At 38.1% G+C, this 25,304-nt stretch overlaps 1 protein-coding gene across 1 annotated transcript in view; it reads left to right on the forward strand.

Annotated features, from left to right (window-relative positions):
* The window catches only part of LOC127547654 (hydrocephalus-inducing protein homolog), a 150,875-nt gene that overhangs the window by 119,035 nt on the left and 6,536 nt on the right, over window positions 1-25,304 (forward strand). The window contains exons 16-17 of the mRNA XM_051974606.1: window positions 1,026-1,339; window positions 24,393-24,554. Of these exons, the coding sequence (XP_051830566.1) occupies window positions 1,026-1,339; window positions 24,393-24,554 (476 nt within the window). The remainder of the gene's footprint in view (window positions 1-1,025; window positions 1,340-24,392; window positions 24,555-25,304) is intronic.

The following is a 25,304-nucleotide window of genomic DNA, read 5'->3' on the forward strand; positions in this document are numbered from 1 at the left end:
CTGCAGATTCTGGGTCTCTTCTCCAGGAGGTGGGGAAAGGGTCAGAATCCAGCTGGAAGGGGGAAAGGAGCAGAGGGAGAAGCTCCTCCAGTGGGTCACTGGCTTCTGGTAATGAGCCTGGCTCTGCTCAGGACCATGGGAAAGTGGAAGCAGGCAAAATCTAGGAGGTGAGGTGGGGAGAGAGAAATCACCACGTCCGGCAGTTCCTATGGGGAGATTTTATTGTGCTCATTGGCATCTGAAAGATTTCAGTCACATAAGCTAAAGAACAAATGCATTACAAAGAAATTTATCTAAGAAGTATCGTATTCCCTTTAAACTCCCCCAAAGAATGCTGAAAGCCCATACCAATTAAACAGAGGTACAGTCTTAGGATCATAGACATTAGGCAAGAACTTGCCTGACTTAATGCATTCTTTTGGAGATCATTCCCCAAAGATTTTTTTAATTGAGCCTTTATCAAATCTGATTTTTAAAGTCTCCATCAATTCACTTGTCCTCATTTTCACAGAAAGACCATGAGGCAGCTAGGAGGTATGTGCATTGAGTGCTAGGCAGGGAATTGGGAGGACCAGAGTTCAGCTCCTGCCTCAGAAGTTTGCTAGCTTGGTGATCCCAAACAAATCATTTTTCACTTGTTTGCTCCATCTGTAAAATGGGGATAATAATAGTACCTAATTACAGGGTTGTTGTGAGGATCAAAAGAGAATATATATAAAGCAAAGTGAAAATGCAAATTATTGTTATATTTAGCAATATATTTAATATAGATTTTTTCTTCTCTTCCTGTTCTCTTTATAATCTTACAATTCTTGTTATAATCCCATTCCTTTAATTTCACATACTTATATTTCCTTATAGTAAGCTTTCTTTCTATATTGCAAAAATAAGATACAAAATAGATTTTGTCACATCAAACTTGTTAGCCAATGTGTGTGGTAGGATGGAAAATGGTCTGAAGATTGGACTATTGTTCTTAAAACATAACATAAAAAATGGTTTTGTTTCTTGTTTCTTGTCCACAGCCCATGGAAATGGAAGTTGGGACAGAGAAGAAATTGATGATCAAGTTTGATCCTTGCATCCGAAGTGATTTGAACCAGTGGGTAGCAGAAGAAGTCCTGTCCATCAAGTATTTAGAGCACCCGCAAGTGGATTATGTGAATCTCCGAGGAGAAGTACATTTCCCCAACCTCACCTTTGAGACCATGGAAGTGGATTTCGGCTGCATCCTGAACGACACGGAGGAGATTCGATACATCCAAATGGTCAACTGCAGCCCTCTGGTGGTGAAATTTCGATGGTCCTTCCTGGTGGATGACAATGAAAACCAGATAAGGTAATGGCTGCTTCTCAGTTTGTGACTCCTTTTTGTGGAGCTTCTGCTTTGGTTTTGTCTTTCTTATGTGGGGGTTGAGCCCGATGTGTTAGTTCCGACGTGTCTGTCTCTCTGTGAGCCCTCCCGGTCCAGACGGCTGATCCTCCATCCAGGGGGACGCTCCAAAAAACACATTTCATCTTAATGAATTCAGTGGCATCCAGGAGGATGTGAGTACCTAGTTCTGAAGATGGATTAGGAGAAACATCTCTGTGTATTTGGACAGTTCCCTCAATAAGCTAATGAGCCATGATCAACAAATTCATCAGACTCACACACTCTCCGAAAAGAGTGATAGTCACGGGTGGTTAGGTTCCATGCCTTAAAGTTAGAGTGCTTTGTGGCCATTGTGCTCCTACTCAGAGTTTCTTTGATCCCCGACCTCAAATTTTAAGAACACAGCTGTTGTTTAGTTGTTTTCCATCATGTTCGACTCTTCATGATCCCATTTGGGGTTTCTTGACAAATGGTCTTCCAGTTCCTTCTTCCTGTCTCCAGACTTAGCACTCTATCCACCAAGCTGCCTCCTAAGGTCAATCAATATTAAGATATATCAAAGTTAAATCTAAGATCCTTTGATTTTTATGAAGAATAGTCAAATGAGAGTAAAGCAGAGGAAAGTAGACTTTATGATATCAATTTTTGGAGGTGGCCCTTTTGTTAAATTAGATTTTAATTCCATTAAAATCTAATCCTGAATTTCAATTTAATTTTGGAAATATTCCATTGGGAATTTTAAAAATTATTTAATAAAATAAAGATAATATAAATTAAAATAAATTTAAAATAATATAAATAAATAAATGTATCCTTTCAGATAAAGTTATTCATCTACTCCTATGCTTACTAGGGTTGTAGTGTTTCAGAATGTCTCTTTTCTTTAGGCAACTCAAAGGCAGAATCAGTTTTCAGATTTTAATTAGCCTGACCTTCATTTCAAATGTCCATTGTATCATGAAGGCACCTCCCAGTCTCTTTCCCAAGTTGTTAGTGCATCTGTGTGATCCCTATTTTATATCTGACAATCAGAGCCTGTTCTTCAGTTCTCTGCCATTAATGAAGCAATCATGTGCTCTCTCTGGAGTCTCCAGTGGGTACCTAATGACCATCCGAGGCCTGTCTTGGAGTGCAACTAGCACTCACTGGATGCTCATTAAGTGGCCCAGAGAAAATATGAGCAACGTAGCATAGGTGGTTTTTGTTTGGCATTTAAATATTGTCAATATTTAACATTTTAAATAATTATGGGAAAGCAAGTCAATCTGGCATAATGGGCATTGCCCATCTTGTTATAAGGACTGATGTCGATATGGCACAGCTTAATGAGTTTTCCAACTGGAGCCAAAGGACATTTTTTTCCCATTTCTGTGGATACCCAGCACTTGCAATTAAAATTGTGACATTTAAAAACTGTATTTGGCCAAAGCTCCATTAAAATACCTAGTGTGGCGTCGGTGTGTTTCTGCACAAATTAATTTTGAGTTCTCCCTCTTTGTCGTTTCCTTTTTTGATTCTGAGTGCCGTGGGCACACAGGAGTTTGCACAGGGAACAAATTCAGAGACTGAGACAGGAGGAAGTTGCTCTTCTGAACCAAGTGCAAGGAAGGCTCTGCCACAGATGATTCAGGCTCCTGTTGCCAGCTCTTCCATGTTGGCAGTGTTGTCAACAAGCATTATCAGAAATAGTTGGCTTATGTGTCTTGAAGGAGAAAAATAAGTAAATAATAGTCTCATTTTTTCTTATAGTCAAGAGAAGAAATATAGTATTGAATAAACTGAAAACAGAAATCCTAGGTTCTGTCCTCAACTCCACTGATGACCAGTAATGGGATGTGCTGGTATTGAAGCCTATTATCTGACATCCAGAGAGGAACTGGGAGCTCTTTTAGGTGAACGCCTCCTTTAAGCAGGGGAATCTGTCAATTGATCTTCTATTGAACTCTTTGTAAACAAAAAAGGAGATTGCAATCAAGGAAGGTATAATGAGCCTCAGTTACACAGGAGTCTGATCCCAATTCTGCTGATTTCTTCATCTGCATAATGAGGAACTTCGATTAGATCATTTTAATGTCCCTTCTAGCTCATGAATAATTATAATAACCATAACAGCAATATTGATAACATATTAAAAATTTATAATCGATTGATGATTTAATATTTTGCCCATCACCCAGAAAATAACTATAGTTACATACATATATATATGTATATATATATATGTATATATATAAAAACTTACTAAATTATTCTTTTTTATTGTTCAATATACGTAATCTTAATTCATCCAATTTTTCATCATGGGTCCTGATTTTCAACCCTTAAATTAATTGAAGTAGCTTTGGGGCATGGTGGGAAGAGGGCTAGACTTAGAGTCAGGAGGCACAGAGTTTGAATTCTGTCTCAGATCCTTCTGTGTGTGACTCTGGACAAGTCCTTTAGCTTCTCCCAGCCTCTGTTTCTTCATCTTTTTTGTTTGTGAAGCTCAAATGTGATAACATATACAGCCCTTTGTAGACTTTAACGTAATAGAAAGTATATGTAAGTAATTGTTCAGTTATTTCAGCCAAGCTGGACTCTTTGTGGCCCCACTTTGGGATGTTCTTGGCAGATCCTTCTCCAACTCATTTCTCAGATGGGGAAACTGAGGCAAACAGGATGAAATGATTTGCCCAGAGTCACACCCCAGTGCATTCTAAGACTGGATTTGTGCTCAGGAAGATGAGTATTCCTGAGTTCAAGCCCATGCTCCATCAACCATGGAGCTATATTATGTTCATTGCTTTTCCCTGTCTTCTTTCCAGTTTCTGATTTCTGATTTCTTACATTTATATAATAAGTTTTTGCTCACCACTCTCTCACACACAAAATTTCTTTATAAACCTCACAGAACCCTAGGAAACAGATAAGGTAGGAATATCCAATAAGGTAAAAAACCAGCATCATGGGACTCATGCCATGATTGAGATCATACATTGCTTCAATTTTCCTGATACTCATGCCAGCCCACTTGAACACTTTGGGGAGGAGGAGGAAGGAAGGTAGGAGGAAGAATGGTTAGTAATCTGATTTTATTTGAGTGTCTGCATTAATTCAATCCACCTACCATGTGCAAAGAACTCAAACAGAAAGTAAATCAGTGGAATAATTTCTGCCCTAAAGTTTATGTCCTTTTTAAATTTTATTTTTATTATTCTGAATTTAATGCCAAATAAAATATACAAAGTAGAATACAAAAAAGATTGTACATGAGATTGAGGCTCCCTCTTAAGTATAGCTTCTTTTTCCTTTAAAATAGGTATTTTCACTATATAACTTTCAAAACTATCCTAGATTGTCTTATTTCCTTTGGTTTCTTCTGTCCTTTTATAAATGCTTCAATGCCCCATCTTTTTTTTTCTTTCTTGTCAACCTAGCACTGCCCTCCTTCTCTTCCTTATCTGGTTATTGGTGATCCCCAATAACAAGAGGAAAAACCACTGTGACAAACATGTGTAGCTGTACCAAACCAAAAAACTCTTAAATTTGAGGACTCGCTCTTGCATTCCATGAGAAAATCAACATGGAATCAATAGGATAGAGTGTATAGAGGGGGTCCAGGATTCTTGAAATCTCTGCTAATGGAGGGACAACCAGTCATAAGTAGGGAGCAAGAAATGGAATGTTGAGGAAAGTCAGTGTGATCGGTCATGGCCAGTGTGACCAGACCATGGCTAGTGTGAAGGGACAGTGGCGGGCCGGTGGGACTGGTCATGGCCAGTGTGACCAGATCATGGCTAGGGTGGAGGGATGATAAAGGGCCAGTATGACCAGTCATGACCAGTTATGGCCAGTGGGGAGAGATGGTGGAGAGCCAGTGTGATAAGCCATGGCTAATATAAAGGACAGTAATGTAGAATACTAGAAACTTGGGCTGGGGTCGGGCTGTATATAAGAGGAAGCCGTTGGATTTTCTTGTGTAGGGAGAAGAGGGTGACATTGTCAGATTTGTAACTGAGGAAAATCACTGGGGTAGCTGCATTAAGGATGGATTGGAGAGAGGAGAGATTTGATGCAGAGAGATAAATTAGGAGGCGAGAGGTGATGAATGCCTGAAGTAGGGCAGTTGCTGCATGTGTGGAAAGACAGAGACAGATGGGAGAGAGATGGAGGTGGGAACAACAGGATTTGGCAACCGATCCAGTCGTGGCTTTTGGCCTCATGAGCTTACAGTATAAGATGGGTAGCACCCACAACTGCCTTGATATTGAACAGATGCACCGATTGCCAAGGAAGCTAAAAAATAAAATTTTAAAAGAACGTAAGCTTGAGAGCAGGGGTTGCTCCATTAATTTATTTTATATTGAGTTCCTTGCATATGGGAAGTGGTCCATGAGTGTTTGTGGTTGGAACTGGATTCATGCATTCAAATAAAACCAGATCATTAACCAAGTGTAATTATCAGACCACAAAGGTACATTTTTTTGGTGAAGTGGTGAAAAGGGAATGACATCCTTGGTTTTCTGACAGTCTCATCTTCCTTCACTGCCAGGCCAGGCATCTTCCATCCATGTCAAAGTGAAAGCTCCATGGAGACTTTGTAATTGTTAGGGTAGCCCTCATTTCGTAGGGGGAAAAAGGGTCCTTGCACTTTGGTTAGGAATGCATGTTGGAAAAAGAACAATTATTAGATGCCTCTTCATTCACAATAACAACCTTCCACTTTTAATTAGAACTTTCCTCATCTTTATAATAGAGAAGAGAGGATTTTCCTTTTTGCATTTCTTAATAGGCTACTTGGTTGGTAGATTTATATACTTGCCAGATTCTCACTTGTCATAAAAAGATTAATAAGAAATTACTGAAAAATAGTGATGATGATGACATGTGTACAGATTTTTCACCGAAGGTTATGATTCTGAATTTAAAAACATCTCCTTCAAGAGGATCCACAGTTCCCTCACTCGCAGTCTTCATACTCCATTGCAAAAAAAGTGAGATCAAATGAAAGGCTCCTTCCCGGGAATATTGCACTCAGACTGGAAGGAGAAAAAACGTATGTGTTGGTGTGCAATAAGACATGTTTTTACTGACTCCACCAAATGGCAATATACTCGGTCTGTCCTTGTAACCGAGGGACCTGGGAGAAAATACGTGCACAGAAATACATTCCTTCAGCTGAGGAACAGCTGCTCTGGTCAGCAGGATGAGAAAATGATCTCTGTGGAAGATTTATACAGAGATTGCTCAGAGCTTCAATCAGCCTTGCCTTTGAATGAGCCAGACTGGCAATCCTGAATGTCAGCAGGGAAAGAAAATATTAGCTTGTGAGGGTGTTTGCTTTTCAGAGCTGGTTACTGAGAACCTGAGAGGAAATCGTACCTTAGAACAAATGGTCAGAGTGTTCATCAATAACTGTCTTAATAGCATTTTTCCAAATAAGACTGGTTACCATGTTGGGTGGGGTATATATTGGGGATTATTATAAAGGGTGCTCTGTCCCCAAATGGACTTCAGCTAGCTCGAGAGACCTTGAAGATGAAGGAATCATATGTCTTCTGCCAGGGGTTAGGGACTAGAAACCACAGCCATATTAGTCCCCAGTGCCACAAGAAACTCTCAGAAATCTGCCCCCACGCTCCTGTTCACCCCATTTTTGCCAACTTTTTCTCAAACTGGAGTCAAAAGGAAACTAAGTTTGGAGAATATGATGTGTGAATGGCTATTTGAGTGTATGCACTTATTTTTATGCTCCAAATCAATACTGATTAGAGAAATGCAAATTAAGACAACTGCAAGGTACGACTTCATACCTCTCAGACCGATTAAGATGACAGGAAAAGATAATGATAAATTTTGAAGAGGATGTAGGAAAAGTAGGATACTAATACATTGTTGGTGGAGTTGTGAACTGATCCCACCATTCTGAACTCCAATTTGGAACTCTGCCCAAAGGGCTATCAAACTGCGCATGCCCTTTGATCCAGCAGTGTCTCTACTGGGTCTGTATCCCAAAGAGACCATAAAAAAGGGAAAAGGACCCACATGTGCAAAACTGTTTGTGGCAGCTCTTTTTGTAGTGGCCAGGAACTGGAAATTGAGGAATAAGTTATAGTATACATATATGTAGTATATAAATATAATGGAATATTACTGTTTTATAAGAAATGACCAGCAGGATAATTTCAGAAAGGCCCAGACAGATCCATGTGAAATGATACTGAGTGAAATGAGTAGAACTAAGAAAACATTATACACAGTAACAAGAAGATTATGTGTTGGTCAATTCTGATGGACGTGGCTGTTTTTCATCCATGAGGTGATTCAGGTCAATTCCAATGGTATTGTGATGAAAAGAGTCATTTGCACCCAGAGAGAAGTCTGTGGGCACTGAATTTAGATCACAGCATGATAGTTTCACCTTTTTTGGTGTTGGTAGTGTTTCTTTGCTAGGTTTTAAAATTTTCTTTCTCATATTTTCCCTTTTGATCTGATTTTTCTTGGGCAACATGACAGATATGGAAATAAGTTTAGAAGATTTGCACATGTTTAACTTGCTGTCTAGGGAAGGAGGGAGGGGAGGAGGAGGGAGAAAAATTTGGAAGAAAAGGTTTTGCAAAGGTAAATGTTGAAAACTATCTTTGAATGTATTTAGGAAAATGAAAAGTTATTATTAAAAAAGAAAAAATTCAAAACCAAAAATAAGATTATTAATTTTAATAATAAGCACTGCTTTTTTTCCTCTGGTCCCCATCCTATAGTTTCCTTATAAGACAACAAAGGTCTCCTATCCCTTTAAATGATATAATCTTACTTTCAGACTTTGCATTCAAGAACTTGGAAACAAATAATAGCAAATAGCCGTGGTTTACTTGTAGTGTTTAGCCTAGACACACAGATAAGCATAATTCTGTCCTTCTTGGTCTCAGAGGGAAAATGGGAAGGAAGGAGGTGGACAAGAAACAGTGAATAGGGAACTCTCCCTAAAGACCAGGAAGGCCTGGACCCCCTCCAGCCCGTAGATGCTGTTATTGCTTCTGCCATTTTGAAAACTATCATCCTATTTTTAATGAACCACATTAGATCAAGACACTTTTTTTTAGCTTAACTCCAGTGTTCCTCCTTTCAGAACGCTTTGAAAAGTCACCCCTCCTCCCACAAAATTCCCTGACACACTTTGTACACCTGTCTTATGACCTCAATACCCGACATAGTATAATGAAAAATCCTCTTGTGCATACAGGTATATAGAGAGAAATCAAATGACCTAATCGCCAAGAGTCACAACATGCAGATGAAGAAAAAAACATCTGATCCCCCAACCATAAGGAGGGAAGGCTGAACCCAGAGACAATACGACAGCCCTCTTAGAACTTCAGCCGTAATGAGCTCCAGATTACGGCACACCCCACAGGAAAGAGTAACAGTTCTGACCAGCCTCAGTCTTTTGAACATTCAGATTTAAAAACATAGGACTAGAATTGTGATGAAGACTATAACCAGCCTACCTGGGGTAGATAGGGCAGAAGACTATTCAAGTGATTTTTATCTTTGATATTTCTAGGTCATATCAATTAATGTTTCAAAAGGTATAAGTCAAAGCTAGACTTATTTGATCAGTCACTAGCCTAACGGTGATATTTCAGAGGAAATTGGAGAATAGTTACACGGTTTCAGATGACACTGCTAACATGTGCTCTGCATGTAATTGCAATATATTCACTGATGCATGAGATAATTACTGCATTTTTGAATATGCTTGTGTTTTATTTTTTCTTATCCATGTTTATAATGCATGCTTTGTTGATACATTAGTTTGTTAACTAAGTATAGTTTTGTTATTCCTTTTGTAAATGTACCATCATTTTGTGTATTTTTTTATACTTCTACTGATGTTTACTTTTACTTTGCTACTATGCAAAGTTCTTAGCCTATAATGTGCTTTTATGACTTATGTATATAATAACATATAATAAGTATATGTATAAAGTGTGTATATATATATTTACATATATAAATACATTTATATATAATAAGTCCTATAATCACTAAAGCAGTCTGTCAAAGAATGCTTTATACTATTCTATAGCAACTCTATATCATATATTTATCTTAAGTGTTCAGAAGTATATAGTGCCATATCTAGAACTGGTATGGGAGCTCAGAGGTCTAATTATAGGACAGAATTGGAGGAAAGTAAAATTCTTAAGCCCAAGTTATGTTTGAAGGTAATTTAAATCCAAAAAAGAGAGAAATCAAATGATCTGGCTCTCACAGGGAGAAAAGTCTGTCTCTCCGCTCAGCACATTCTCGCTGGACACCTGTGAAGGGAGCCCTGTGGAGCTGATTTTCCCTCCCCAGATTTTCTCTGCTCAGGAATTTGCAGCCATGAAAGTCTGGGCTCCAGATCCCGAAGCGAGGCTCTGCATGACCTTTTTAGTGATAAATAACATTATTGACTGTTTATGAAGGCCTGCTGATTTCTGCTTTGGGGAACTGTGCTTTGATATCCATCATGGCTCAGCAGAGGCACCGACATTGATTTAGGGATCGTTGCTGTCTCTCTCACTTCTTGTGCACCCAAGGAGAGGAGCTGTCAGAGGAAAATTAGTGGGCAGAAAATGGCATTTATTCCTTTTTGCTCATTGACCCTCTCCACGGTGGCAGTGAAGGTGACATAATCACCAAGAGCTCAGAGTTACAGCTCTGTACTTGCAGCTGGGCCCTGACCCCCCACTAAAAGGGCTGATAGATGCAGAGCAAATAACCAGGCCTATGAGCAGCTCCATCCATCTGTTTCAGACCCACACTGCCATTCTGTTCCTCTCCGGGATTTTTAAACTCCAATTTTGTATACCTGGCTCTTCTACTCTTCCCATGGTGGATCTGCCCAAGCTATGACATCATTACTGAATCCTGTTCCAAATCCCCCACTGCAGCCTGGAAACCATAGCCCCCAGTTTCCTCATGACCACCATGCGGTCTGCCACAGGGCTGTACCTTCATTTGTGGCTTTTTAATGGGCAATGTCAATTAAATAACGAGACTGTGATTTCCAAGCGGAAGCCTCTGAGATTCCTTCCCACTCCAGTTCCTTGATTCTGATTAATGGACATCTTATCCTGGGTAATTAGGATGACACTGCAACTATATGTTTTCCTGTTCTCTGATTTCTCTCACCCCAGGAATTAGGGTTTTTCAGCAACGTGTTCACTACAGTATTTTACCAATGTTTAAAGCAAGAGAGGATGAGATGGAATGCTCCACCTTCTCTTGAAGAGGACTTGAAGCTCAATCATCATTTAATATGTTCTTTTAACAAAATTCAATATTGACATTTAGCTATATAGAGTATTGTTTGTTTTTTTTCTTAAGAACTATTTAATTTTGGTAGCTTCTGCCACATAAATAGTGTTTTCTGTTAATGGATATATGGATATATATATATATATATATATATATATATATATATATATATATATATATATATAATGGCTTTATATATATATATATATATATATATATATATATGAAGTGTGCCAGAAAGCTGAGATCAATTTTGAACTCTTTATCTATTAAAGTTTAGAATTGCACTAAGTCTCTTGGGATGCCCTGTATAAAGATTAACACCTCATTAGCGTAAATTCTGTAACTAAACTTCAATCACAGTCTTGGTTTTATAGCTTATTATAATACAAAGCAAGATTTTTTTTAACCCAAAAGCTTAGTCCCAAGAAAGGTTATTTTCTTCACTAATTCAAACAATTTAACTAAACTTTAGTGTTCATTCCTACTCTCTTCCAAGTCTTTCTATTACATATATAGTCCTTCCAGCTCTCCTTTTAATAACCTCCCAGCAAGTAGCTTGTAGCTTAAGTGTTAGGAGCCCTTAGAATTTTCTCCTTCTGCTTGAATTAATTAACAGTTGCTCATAGCACAGCTTCCTCCCAAAGGTGCGCAGCTCTTGTTAATTAGCTAGTCCCTCTCCAGAAAGTGAGATTCTTTGCTAATTCTCAGGACAGATTGCAAATCACCTTTTCCCTCTACATATTAATATTTCCCCTATCATCTTCTCAGAATTCAGTTCAAGAAACATTTATTAAGTGCCTACAGTGTACCAGACACTGTGCTAAGCACAGGGGATACAAATAACAAAAAGACAATTCCTGCCTGCTTATGATCTAACTAGGGAAGAAACACATAAAGGGAAGCCAAAAAGGGGAGAGGGAAGGGAGACAGCAGGGGCACCCAACCAGGGGCATCTTGCTCCCCGAGGCAGAGCTGCCAATGTAAAGTGGACTGACCTGGAGTCCCAGCTCTGCTCTTGGTAAAGGAAGGCTGTGGGACGGATTTAGTACTTCACTCTCCAGCCCTAAGACAGAGGGGACCAGGGGCCGGGATATCCAAGGCCTGAGTCCACAATAAGGAGAGGTTAGAAGGACTCGGCTCTATCCCCAACCTACCCAGCTCGACAAAGACTTTGTCTTGTGATCTGGATTGCCAACTCTGGCGAACATAGTCTAGTATGACTAGAAGGTAAAATGTGTGAAATAGAATAGTATGGAACAAGCCTAAAAAGGTAGGTTGCAGCCAGATTATGGAAGCTTTATTTACATTCTAGTCTGAGGAGTCCAGATTTGATCTCAAAGGCAACAGAGAGCCACTGGAGATTGTTCTTGGCCAAGCTGGAAGATACAATACCCATGATTCAGGGCTAATCTTTTTGAAATTAAGTGAAAGCATTAGAAAGGGGGGAAGTAGAAGCAGGGACACTAACAATCGGGAGGCTAGCAATAAGCTGGAGAGATAACATGGATCTGGACAAGGGAAGAAGAATGTGGATTCAGAGAAGAGGCTAATGGAGATATTAGATATTGTGAAAGTAGAATCTCGGGACCTACAGCTACTGGTTGGACATGGGAAGGTTCCAAGATGACCAGGCCATAGAACACCAAGGGATACTTTCAGCAAGGATAGGGAAGCGTTAGTGGTGAGGTTAAGGAGTTCTGTTTTAGACATATTGAATAGGAGATGGCCAGACTCCCAAATCTAAAGTTGTTTGTAGAACAAGAATCCACCATCCTGAGAAATCAGGTAGCATCACACTGGTTTTCATGACATAGTAGTTTGTGATAGGAACATTATCAGAACTACAGGTACCAGGGAAGAGCATGGGGACTATTAGAAGAGATGATGAGCAACCCTTTGGCAGTATTTAAGTACAGCAGCCTTCTTTTTGGCCAGGGACATCCCCCAATCACCTTCCAATTCTGAGTATTTCAACTCTTTATGAAATAAAGTCCATATGCTCTGCATGATTCTAATAACCCCATGCTGGCCATTCATTTCTCTAGCAGTGGAAATTACACTAGACATAATTTAATTCTGTACAAAATATTTTACCATTGTGCAATACCAAAAAGAAACCAGATTATCTGTTTCTGAAAACACCTGAGGGAGAAGTGGTTGAGGGTCTGGTCTGTGAAGTCAACACTGTTATTTCCACTTTCTAATCTAGCCGTGAATCCTAGGCTGCTTTTTGGGAGATTTCTGTTCCTCATCAATGAAAAAGCAAAGAAGCAGCCTCAATGATTAGAGATTAGAGGAAACAAAGTTCCATAGATAGCTATACCTTATCTTTGGGGACCAATGATTTTGAGTGAATTTTTTTTTTACTGAGTTTCCTATTGTTTATAGATTAAAAATAAACTTCTGGAATTGGCTTTGAATCTTTCCATGATCTGACTACCCAATCTCTCTTTCTTGCACTTACTGCTTCCATGTTCTTACCTTCCTCTTTCTTTTGTTCTTCCCCTTTTTTCTTTTTTACCTCCCTTTCTTTTCATTCTTTCCCTTTCATTCTTTTCAGATGCCTCCTTCTCTCTGAAGCCATCCCAGAAGTATGCCATCCTTCCTCAAATGTTCTTGAGTACTTTGTCTGGCTTTGTTTTGCCTTCATCAAGTCCTCCCATGAGTTGAATCGTGTTGGGTTGCTTTGTGTTCTGTTGTCACCCAGAGACATCCTTCTACCTTCTAAAGAGATATGTAAGCTCCTCATTGGCAGGGACAATATTAACTATTCCTTTCCTTGCACACAGCAGATGGCTTAACAAATGGTTGTTAAACCGAATTGTACTTATCACACTAAAGCCAAATTATGGAATGTAGAGTTAGGAAGTAGCCTAGATTTAGGTCATAGTGGTAAGATTTCAGTTCTAAACAGGAAATTGTCCCTTCCCCGTAATACTGAGGGACCTTATGGAAGTGTGTTTCACATGAATTTTTAGTTAGTCTTAATGATAGCTTCCATTTTTTCCCCATTGCCCAATGACTCTCTTTGACACATCTGTTAATTTAAGGACCTCTGAAAGAAGTCAAGAATTAGTTAGAAAGGCAATAAGACCTTGTGTTCATCTCAGGGCTCTTTGCCCTGAGGTAGGGAAGGTAGCCTAATGTCCTTTCCCCAATTTGATCCAAGCACTAGGAAGATTAGGGTGATATGTCTTGAGATCAGCTCAAGACATTCTGTCTTCAAAACTCACAGTAATGGAGGCTCTGATGATTTAAGGTATTCAAGGAAATTGTCCATATTCATGATACCCAGATGGAAAATTTCCAAGGGACAGTAGTTCATGTTCTCTTTCCTTCTGTCTGGTCTTTCTGTTTCAGTGCATAAATCAGAGACTGTTCTGCCCCACTGGGATTCAGACTGATCTTACAGTTTTCCTTTTCTCTTCATAGTCTATGCATCATGCCTGTCATTTGAAGACCAACTCTTCTATATGACTAATCAAAATTAATACAAGATTAGGTATTAGCTCGAGGCAGAATTTTATTTTTTCTTTGTTTTATAATCAGAAGGTAATATATTTGTACAACTTCTCTTGTCATACCCATTCTTTTAATTTTTAATAACAGCTTTTTAAATTTTCACAATAGATGCAAAGATAGTTTTCAACATTTACCTTTGCAAACCTTGTGTTCCAATTTTTTCTCCCTTTCTCCCCTAGATAGCAAGAACTCCAATATAGTTTAAACATGTACAATTCTCCTAAACATATTTTCACATTTATCATGCTGCACAAGTGCCATATCCATTCTTGAGGATTGGTCCTAGCTCAGAAATAAGAGCCAAAAAAGCCCATGATGTGATTCTGCTTATTTTATTGATTTATTATGTGTACAATGTTCCACAGATCACCAATCAGTGCTTCCCTTTGCTTATCTACAAATCAAGACGGAATGGATGGAGCTCTGGTCTTGGAGTCAAATAGGGCCAACTTGGTGCATCTCGGTCCTCTGAGCCTTGCTGTATGGCTTTGAGCTGGTCAATTACTGAGCCAACCTCTCTGTCCCTTGGGCGGCTCTCTTAAGCCATAGCTGGCTTGTGATCTGAACCATTTTCTAATTCACTGCATAAAATCAAAATAAAAGTGCTCATGCCGCCCAAGTTTCCAGCACAGGTATTACAAAAACAAGTAAACAAATTTCAGAAAATTTGAGCAAAGATTCTTTGAGCAAAAGCTCTGTTAGTCTGTAGGTCCTTGTCAGGACTTCTGAAATTGTGTTCAGTTGGATTTATGGCCCAAATAGAGGCAACACAGAACAGGAATCATTATTTCTACTTTTGATTCCAAACCACTGAAGGGTGTTCATTCATTCCACATTCGTTGCTAGGCTAGGACTCTCTGGGATATGTAAAAAGAATTTTTTAAATCCCTACCTGAAATAGGATTCCTATATGTTCTCTAGCTCTGGAGTGCCTTACTTTCCCTAATTTAGTGTGGGTTGTTCGAGATAATCATCACATAATTCATCACCTACATTCCTAGCCATGTTCACTTACTGAGCGATACAAGAAATATCTACGCCCAACAGCAAAAGGATGTAAGACCTGAACCAATATAAATAAAAGTTATTTAAAAAATGAAAATTCGTTCCACACAGTCCCCAAATGGGTTCAATCACATGTATTTCCCCATATATAAGATGGAGATGAAAGCCTCTGGGGAGGGGCAGGGGAGGAATTTAGAAAGACAAGGAAACTTTTCCCCAGAGATTGCTGCCTTAAAGCTCTCACAACCTGTTTGCTCAGGGACCCCAGGATTCGTCTAACTCTCTCAGATCCCAGGATCTTCTCATGATATGATACAATATGGGCTCTGGACAGCTGTGTGATGCTGGGCAAGTCACTTCACTCTGTCTGTCTCAGTTTCTTCATCTGTCAAATGAGCTGGAGAAGAAAACGGCCACCCATCCTCTCCAGAGTCTTTGCCAAAAAAACTCCAAATGGATCCCAAAGACTCGACAACAACTGGTCAGTGTTTAACTAGTTGCAATTCAGAGATACCCCACCTGTTATTCCTTGGATAATGGTTTGTGGTTGCTCTGCTTCAACTATTTCATTTCAGAGTTTGCTTTGGTTTTTCAAGGCTATATTTTTTTGCCATGTCATATAAGGTAAGACGGATTCCTCATTAGCTCGTGGATGCAATGTCAGTGGGAAACATCAGCCTTTCAAGACAGCTGTGCAAAAACAGCTTCTTTCAAGGGGCAGGGAGAGAAGGGAAGGAGGGCTATTAGTCTGTGAAATACACCCATCTTTGAATATCCCATCTTTGTTTATTTACTGATCTAACTCTTAATGACATGTTTATGTTAATTAAACCCTACACACACATGTGTCCACTCACACCTCAAAGCTCCATCAACCGAGTGATAAACATAAAAAGAAAGAGAGTCAAAAGAACGTCGGATTTTCTAAAAATCTCCAAAAAGCTTTGAAATTTCTTCTGAGAGACTTCAGACACTGGGCGGCTGGCAGCCTTTCCAGAAGAGCGGGGCTGTGGGGACACCTTCTGGGGCTTCCAAAGAACTGGCCGGCTCTGAGGGAAATGGGAAAAGGGGAAAACCCTCCCAGAAAGAAGTACCGGGTCCCATTTCTTTAGACACCTCTGCACCTGATGCAGAGACAGAGCTTTGCTGGGGGTGGAGGAAGTAGCGATAGAAGCAGCCCACAATCTCAATCTGACTCCAGAGGCAGGTTAAGGTGAATCTTCTCTGTTTAAATTAGAAGGGTTGGAGGTCAACTTCACTTATTACCTCAGAGGTGTTCCAGAGAACAGGGTTCATTTTATTTACAGTTGTGACCTCTAATGACTTTTAAAATTAAAAAATGCAACAGGATTCAGCTTTTGTCTCTGTAGATCATGGTATGAAACTACCCTGAGAAACAGGTACAGCTCTTGCCTAGATCCTGAAAAGCTCTCTGACTATATCTGAATGTTCAACTATTCCTTATCCCCAAATGCAGTTTTTGAGGCTCTTCTGGACAGATAACTGTTTGGGGCTGAATCCCCGATTCAACTATTTCATTTCAGAGCTTGGTTTTACAGGACTTTTTATTTTTTATTAGCCACATTTAATAGCATGAGAGAGACTCATCGTTAGCTGTTTCTCATGGATGCAATGGCAGTGGGAGGCATCCTGTAAGCTCCACGACCTATTTGGGCCACCCTTGCTTTGCCTTTGTCGTTCACTGTGCTCTCAGTTATCCTTTCTCTGATTTTATTCCCTCATCTCCCCTTGGCGGCACTTAACATTTGGAAGCATCCTGGTGCATTTGGAAGCTTTCTGATGCATTTGAATATCAGAAGGTGAACAGCAAGGTGTTTTCCATAATGGGTGCTTGCTTGTCTCTACTCGCCTCCCCTTCTGGTTTGACAAAGCAAGAACTCCGAAGGCATGGAAGGCACAGAGCCAGCCCCATCTGTTTCAACCAGCTATTTGTCTGATGGTGTGGGAGGATCCCATTTGTGGAAGCCCACAGATTCAAGGCCAGGATGATAAATGTGGCAATGTGTCTGTGGGCTTTGCACATGTGCTCACAGGCTCAGTGATAGACACATTTCTAAAAAGACTTACAGTAATGATAATAATTCTGTTTCTCTTAGAAGAGGAGCCAATTTGCTGTGTAATCTGGAGCGAGTTTGCATGTGTAGAGGCAAAGGAAATAAAAGGTTAAAGGGATAAAACATGGGGAAGACTGAAAACAAGAGTATGAAAATCACCAATAAGTGTAAAGATGCTGAAAAGAGAAGGAATTGGGTAGGGACATCTCTGCTAGTTGATGAATCCGGAATTTTTGGAAATATTGGGTAGGCTCTTAGGAGTTCCATTATACTATGAGAAAGGGCACTCATTCAACATTTAGATAATGAAAGAATACAAGTATTCTGCATAGTAGGAAAATAACTTCATATGTGGAAGATGATAAGAATAACAAAAGCTAACATTTCTATAGTGCTTACTATATTCCAGGCATTATGCTAAATGCATTACAAATACCTCATTTGATTTTCACAACCCTATGGGAAGGAAGAACTCTTAATATTCCCATTTTCTAGATGAAGAAAATGATGAAACAGAGAGTAAATCAGAGAGAGTGATCACCTAGTAGATGCCAGAGGCCAGATATGAACTTGGGTATTTCTAGCTCAAACTTACGAATTGTTTATTAATAATAATTGCACTTACATTCAATAATATGTAATAATTTATATTATAATAATTATAATAGCCAAACACTTTACAAATATTATCCTTTTTTGATTCTCAAAACAACCCTGAGAGGGAGATGCTATTATTATTCCCATTTTATAGAAGAGGAAACAGATTTCCCCTGGTCACATGGTTTGTTAAGTGTCTGAGGCAAGATTTGAACTCAGGTCTTCAGGTCTAAAATCTTTCCACTTTCTGTCTGTTTCAAATGGAATGACCCAAGCTCAACCATGCTTATAATGGGGACAGAAGAGGGAACTTTGCTTCTTTAATATCAGTGATTGGTAAAGATAAAGGCCACTTGACTTATTATATGACTGTTTCTCTCTGACTTTTCAGTAGAAAATTTGTTTTAAGAAATGCATCTTTATAAAAGAAACTGAATGAACACTTGATCACTGAGATATTCACAATCCACAAAACATCTTCACATGTACTATCTCATTTGAGCTTCATAATAATTCTATGAAATAGGTTATTAAGTACTTAATGGGTACTTAAATTTAAGTACTTATATGTAATATATTTGGATGTTATATGTATAATTATATGTATATGTAATACATACCTAACATAAGTAATAGTATATGTATTATTCTATGTGTTAATATGCAATATATGTTATGTGCATTAATTATATATATTAACATGTAATGTCTATTGTGTGTATAATTATAGATTTATATGTAATATATGTCAATGGTATATGTATAATTTTTTATTATAGCTTTTTATTTATAAGATATATGCATGGGTAATTTTTCAGCATTGACAGTTGCAAAACCTTTTGTTCTGATTTTTCCCCTCCCCCAGATGGCAGGTTGACCAATACATGTTAAATATATTAAATGAAATATATGTATTCATGTCCAGTTATTTTGCTGCACAAAAAGAATCAGATTTTGAAATAGTGTACAATTAGCCTGTGAAGGAAATCAAAAATGCAGGAGGACAAAAATAGAGGGATTGGGAATTCTATGTAGTGGTTCATAGTCATCTCCCAGAGTTCTTTCCTTGGGCGTAGCTGGTTCAGTTCATTACTTCTCCATTGGAACTGATTTGGTTCATCTCATTGCTGAAGAAGGCCAGGTCCATCAGAATCGATCGTCATATAGTATTGTTGTTGAAGTATCTAATGGTCTCCTGGTCCTGCTCATTTCACTCAGCATCAGTTCATGTAAATCTCTCCAGGCCTTTCTGAAATCATCCTGCTGATCATTTCTTACTGAACAATAATATTCCATAATATTCATATACCACAATTTATTCAGTTATTCTCCAATTGATGAGCATCTACTCAGTTTCCAGTTTCTGGGCGCTACAAAGAGGGCTGCCACAAACATGGTATATGTATAATTTTATAATTTTATATATATATATGCATATGTATGTATATATATATATATACACATACATGTGTGTATATATATATACACACATATGTAATACAGATGCAATATAGGTAGATAGTATATTCTAATTCTACATATTATATGTAATATATGATATATGCATTAATGATGTGTTAACATGTAATGCATATATAATGTATGCTGATGGTATATATGTAATTATGTGTATTAATATATAATTACATGTTGTATATATAATTATAAACATATATAAGTATCATAATAGAATAATATTATCCACAGTTGACAAATGAGACACCTCATGCTAAGAGAAATTAAAGAATTTATAGAAAAATACGTAAATGGCAAACAGCAGAGCTGGATCCAGAGCCCCGGTGTCCCAAGGTCCTGGTGTAGCACCCCTCCTGCCAGATTCCCTAGTACTGGGTACCATCCAATCTGCTCACTACACAGAGCCCTGCTGAAGTCCCATCCCTTCATGTCTCTTCTCTGAACTGATCGAACACATTGTCTATTCCAGTCTTTCTGGCATTTATTGCACATACTGCTCTAAATTGTTACTTCATTTTACTCTGTTTCTCAACTGGATTATAATCAATCATTAAGCATGTTTTAAGCACCTACTATGTGTCAGGCACTCAATGTACTAAAAACTAGGGATATAAAAAGTGGCAAAAGTCAGTCCCTGCCCTCAAAGAGCTTACAGTGGGAGAAACATGTTCCCACAAATATATACCAAAAAATGAGTAGGAAATAATAATTAAAAAAAAAAGTTTACATTCTAGTAGATGAGATAAAACAAGTACCAAATAATAGTAACTGGTGTGATAATATCACCACATAATAATACAAGAGCCAGCTTTTATACACTTTTAAGGTTTGCAAAGCACTTTAGACGTGTGATCTCATTTGCCCTTCTTGACCCATCCTGGGAGATTGGGGCAATGAGTGTTTCCATTTTACAGATGAGGAAACAATCTGAGAACTTTTCACACAGCATCACACAGTAAATGTCCAAGGCAGAATTCGAACTCGCATCTTCTAGACTCCTGCCTCTGTGCTCTATCCTTGGGCCCATCTAGCTGCCAAAAGAGTATGAGGGGGGAGTCCTGGGCTCTCTAGAATGGGGGAACACAGGAGCACTGCTGCTCTTATTTCCATCCCCCGGCTGGTTTTCCACTGTCCAATATTCAGAAACCAATCAGTAAATTTATCCAACAATAACCAAAGAGATTAACCAAAACACAGAATGTCCTTTTCAGTCCTCTTAGCACTGAAGTATTTCTAATGAACAGAAAAGAAATGTGTTTAAATTTTAAAATGTGCAGCACAAAAGATTGTATTGATTTTAAGCACCCAAGAGTTGAAAATCTAGTAGGAAAGGGGAAATTGCCTAGCCCAAATCAAGGCTGGTAATAAACTGGGGTAATCAGCTTTCTCACAGGCTCCCTCCAAGCAGAGCCAAAGGAATTTTTGATTTCTTACTACTCTAGTGGAGCTGATGTTTTTGTTGTTGTTGAATAGCTTAGGGATCCGAGGAGTATTGATTTTTCTTGTTTGCGACTTGATTTCCAAAACTGGATCAAGTCCAGTTTGGGTCAGCACAATATAAAAATAATTATCTGGGCCCTACAAATAGGAGGGAATTGGATCCAAATAACTTTGCTGACATTATGATTCTTTTTTTTTTAATGGCTTTTCATTTTTGGTCCTGATTGCATTCTTTTGACAGCATCATTTCTTCTGACAACCTCACAGTATTTTACCAAATCTCTTGTTAATTCTGGACGGTGTATAGCAAACACCTGCGTGGGCCAGCACCTGGAAAAATCGCAGAGTTAGTGAAGTTTGTCTTTGGTGCTCCCTCCTTTTCTTTCTTCAACTTTCTCCATCCCCTTTTCCTTTGCCCCTTGACTTTCTGCCCAGGAAAAGCCATCTTATAAACTGATTCATACTAGAGCATACAAGATTCCCCTTCATCTCTGGAGGAGGTAATTTTGTTGATTTTCAGGCAGTTTTGAGCTAAGTAAATCACTCTCGCCTGCCTCTGTTCCCCCAACATCCTCATATGTCATTAGTTTTTTTTTTTTTTTTGTCCAGTGCCTCCTATTTCCATTCTCCCAGACCATACCCTGCCATTGTCTACTGAGAGAGGAGGCAGCTGATGGAGAGAGGCTGAATCTGGTGTCCAGAAGAGCTGACTTAAAATCTGGCCTCAGACTCATACCAGCAGGGTGACACTGGGCAAGTCATTTAACCTGTTTGCCTCAGTTTCCTCAACTGTAAAATGGGAATAATAACACCTCTTTGTGGGGTTGTTGTGAGAATCACAACTCCTCCTTTAAAAAGCTACCTGTGAACCCCCCCAAGTCAATAATAACTCCCGCCCACTCCTCATTTCACTTGATCCACAATTACATTTTCTTATGTACTAAGCATGTATCATTTTATATTTTAGTTTTTATTCTTGTTTTTATAGATGGAAAAATCATCCAGTAGGTTGGGAATGATTCTCTCAGTCATATTATTTATATGATTGGAGATTTTTTTACATGGCTTTGTTATCTTCTCCTTTAGATATATGCATATATATGTATGTGTTGATAGATAGAGGAAGGATTATATAGGTAGATGATAGGTGAATAATAGATGATAGATAATAAATTAGATGATAGACTAGATAAATAATAGATGACTGATAGAGATAGATAATAGAAAAAGATAACTAATAGACCATAAAGATGGCTGCATAGATAATATATTAGACAGAAAAAAAAGATAGAAAGAAAGAAGAAAAGGAAGGAAAGGAAAAGAAAAGGAGGAAAGAAAAAGGAAGAAAGGAAGGTAGTAAAGGGAAAGAAAGAAGGAATGAAGGGAGGGAGGGAGGGAAGAGAGAGAGGGAGAAAGAGAGGGAAGGATGAAAGGAGGAAAGGATGGAGAGAGGGAAAAAAGGTTAGCCTAATTTGGCCATTTCCCCATTCTCTTAATGCCATTTTCATCTTCTTGATAAGCATGTCAAGGACTGTAATGTTAAAATGCAAGCGTGGTGCTTCCATTATCCTTGATGGAGAAAATAGAAGAATGAATCATGTTTATTGTTCAAATTGTTAAAAGATCTTTAATTCAGAATAAATAATCATTAACTATAGATTCTTTTAGAACAAGGTATCTCCCATCCATATATTCTTAAACTATAAGGGAGTATAAACATAAAAGATCATTAAAGTTTCCCTAGAAGGTGTAACAATAGAAATAGCCCTATTTGAAGCAATCTGATAGTAATATTCAGATGAAGCATGAAACAAGGCAATGGCTAGTTGCCAAAGTTGATGGACAAAATGCAGTGCAGAGGTCAGGTCAAGAAGAGCTCCCTCGACATGGCAAAGTCCTCCAAAGAGCTCTTACTTGTAGATGACATTGTGTGGATTTGCATTAAGACACTGACACAAACCCCAACACACTACCGAGACTCCTAGAAGAGGGTCTGTCTATCTGACCAAGTGGATAAAGAATATTTATTATCCCAGACTTTAATATGCACACATTTTGATGGATATCATATTGAGCTTGATTGTAGATCCAGAGCACACAGTACAGCTAGCCAGTAAGCTGGTTCCAGAATTAAAAAGGAGAAAAGGGAATTATTACTTTTAGGAAATTATAAACACTTCTACTTATCTCAAGTTTCCAAAGAAAGTAAAGGCCCCTCTTTTCCATACCAACATTTTATGGGTTATTACTACATGGCAATGAGACGTGGAATGGCACTAGCTCTTAAAATAATATTGGTGTTACTGTATGCAATGTTCTCGTGATTGTGCTCATTTCATTCTTCATCATTTTGTGCAAGTCTACCCATGTTTTCTAAGATCATTGAGTTCATCATTTCTTACAGCACAGTAGTGTTCCATCACAATGATATACCACAACTTGTACAACCATTCCTCAATTGAGGAGCATCCTGTAATTTCCAGTTCTTTGCCATTTTTTAGAAAATTATATATACTTTTACTTACCCTAAGCTTCCAATAAAAGCAAAGACAACTGCTATAAATATTTTAGAATAGAAAGAAATACTTTTCCTTTTCCCCCTAATCATCTTTGGAAATAGAACTAAAACTGGCATAATAAATCTTTGGGTATTATTCCAAATTCCAATTCCAAATGGTTGAACCAGTTCATTTTCCCCTTTAATCATTTTAGCCAATATGGTAGGTATAAAATCATATCTCAGGGTTGTTTTAATTTGCATTTTTCTAATCAATAATGGTTTCGAGCATTTTATATGACCATAAATTGTTTTGATCTCTTCATTGAAAAACTGTTCATATCCTTTGACCATTAATATTACTTGGGGAATGACTCTTGTCCTTATAGATTTGATAAATTTATTTTTATGTTTTAGATATCAGATCTTTAGTTGAAAAATTGTTTATAAAAATTTCCCCCAGTTTTTTGTTTTCCTTCTAATCTTGTCTACACTTTTAAATTTAATGTGTCCATTTTACATCTAACTTGTCTCTCTAGCTCTTGTTTATTCATAAATTGTTCTCTTATCCATAAGTCTGATGAGTAATATGTTCCATGTTCTTCCAATTTTCTTGTAATCTCTCTATATATATCTAGTTCATGTATTCATTCTGACCTTATCTTGGTAAATGGTTTAAGATAAATGTCTGTTGAGATAGAGGCAAAACCAGGTGTAAATGAGCAAGTCATTCCTTTTGCCTAATGGAAGTCTTTGTTATATACATACATATTCATGTATATGCATATATTTGTGTGAATATATGTGTATACTTACATATAAGTATGTGTATATATGCATATATGTATATGCGTATACACATATATTTATATATAAAAGCTATTAGGTCTTTCAAAGCCACAACCAACAGAACCATCTTCTCTTTCCTCCTCTCCTTCCATGGGTATACATAGACATGTTTCTGAATCCTGAATTCTAGATCTTAGACTGAGATCATGGTCTTTTTTAAATCACCGGTGTTGAATTTGACCATTTGTTTTAGAAAAAGGTTTCCCCCTTGTCCTGATTATAAACTTGTGGCTCTATAAACTCATAGACTCTTAACTTGATCTTGCAGGTTTGTAACAGGGCAACGTAAGCCATATAGTGCCCCAATTCGTGTTTGGTCCCAGTTATTGGAACCCCAACAAGAATTACTTCCAGTGACCCCAGGACCAGCAACTTCACCAATAACTCCAGCACCACCAAATCTAGCAATTGAAGTAGATGAATTTGTTGAGTAAGTATAGATATTTTGAAGCAAAGTGAGCAAAGATTCTTTCAAGTGTTCTTTATGTATAGACACGAACACGGGCATGGATATGGCCTTGGCCACCCACAGAGAGATGTCATTTCCTTTTCCTGTAAAAATGAACCATTTTTATCCCCTTACCCTGTCCATCCTCTGTTATCCAAGGACAGAGCTTAATTACCACATGGAAAAGTATGGGCAACAAAAAAGATGGTTGCATATGAAACTGCAAAATGTACTATGTACAATTTGCTACTAAAAAAATATAACAAAGTTATTGCATAAATTTCTTTTTTCTTTTCTCCCTCCTTCCACCCTAGAGGTGACCACCATTACATACAAATATGATCATATGTGGGTGTTTGTATATAAAATTATTCTCTATGTACTTATCACTTAATAGTTCTTTCTCTGGATGTAGATAGCATCTTTCTTCAAATGGTGTTTATAGTTAATTTGGGTATTAATAATAGTCATTTATTATTTGCTCAAAGTCATTCTGGAACATAGTCAAATATATGGATAACCACTCACTTTTCCTGAGACTATAGAATGCTGACATGACCTCAAAAGAAAAGTGAGGTAATGCCCAGTTATTAAATTACCTTCCTCCTCTACCTTCCTCCTCCCCCAATCCCCATCTCCAAAGCAATGGGCATTTTCTTATTGGGCTGAAGGTTTTGCACTTTCCTCTGTAAGAAGGTAGAGAATGGGGAAGGAAATTAGAGATTGGCTTCC

The sequence above is a fragment of the Antechinus flavipes genome, chromosome 2 (assembly GCF_016432865.1).
Source record: "Antechinus flavipes isolate AdamAnt ecotype Samford, QLD, Australia chromosome 2, AdamAnt_v2, whole genome shotgun sequence".
NCBI lineage: Eukaryota > Metazoa > Chordata > Mammalia > Dasyuromorphia > Dasyuridae > Antechinus > Antechinus flavipes.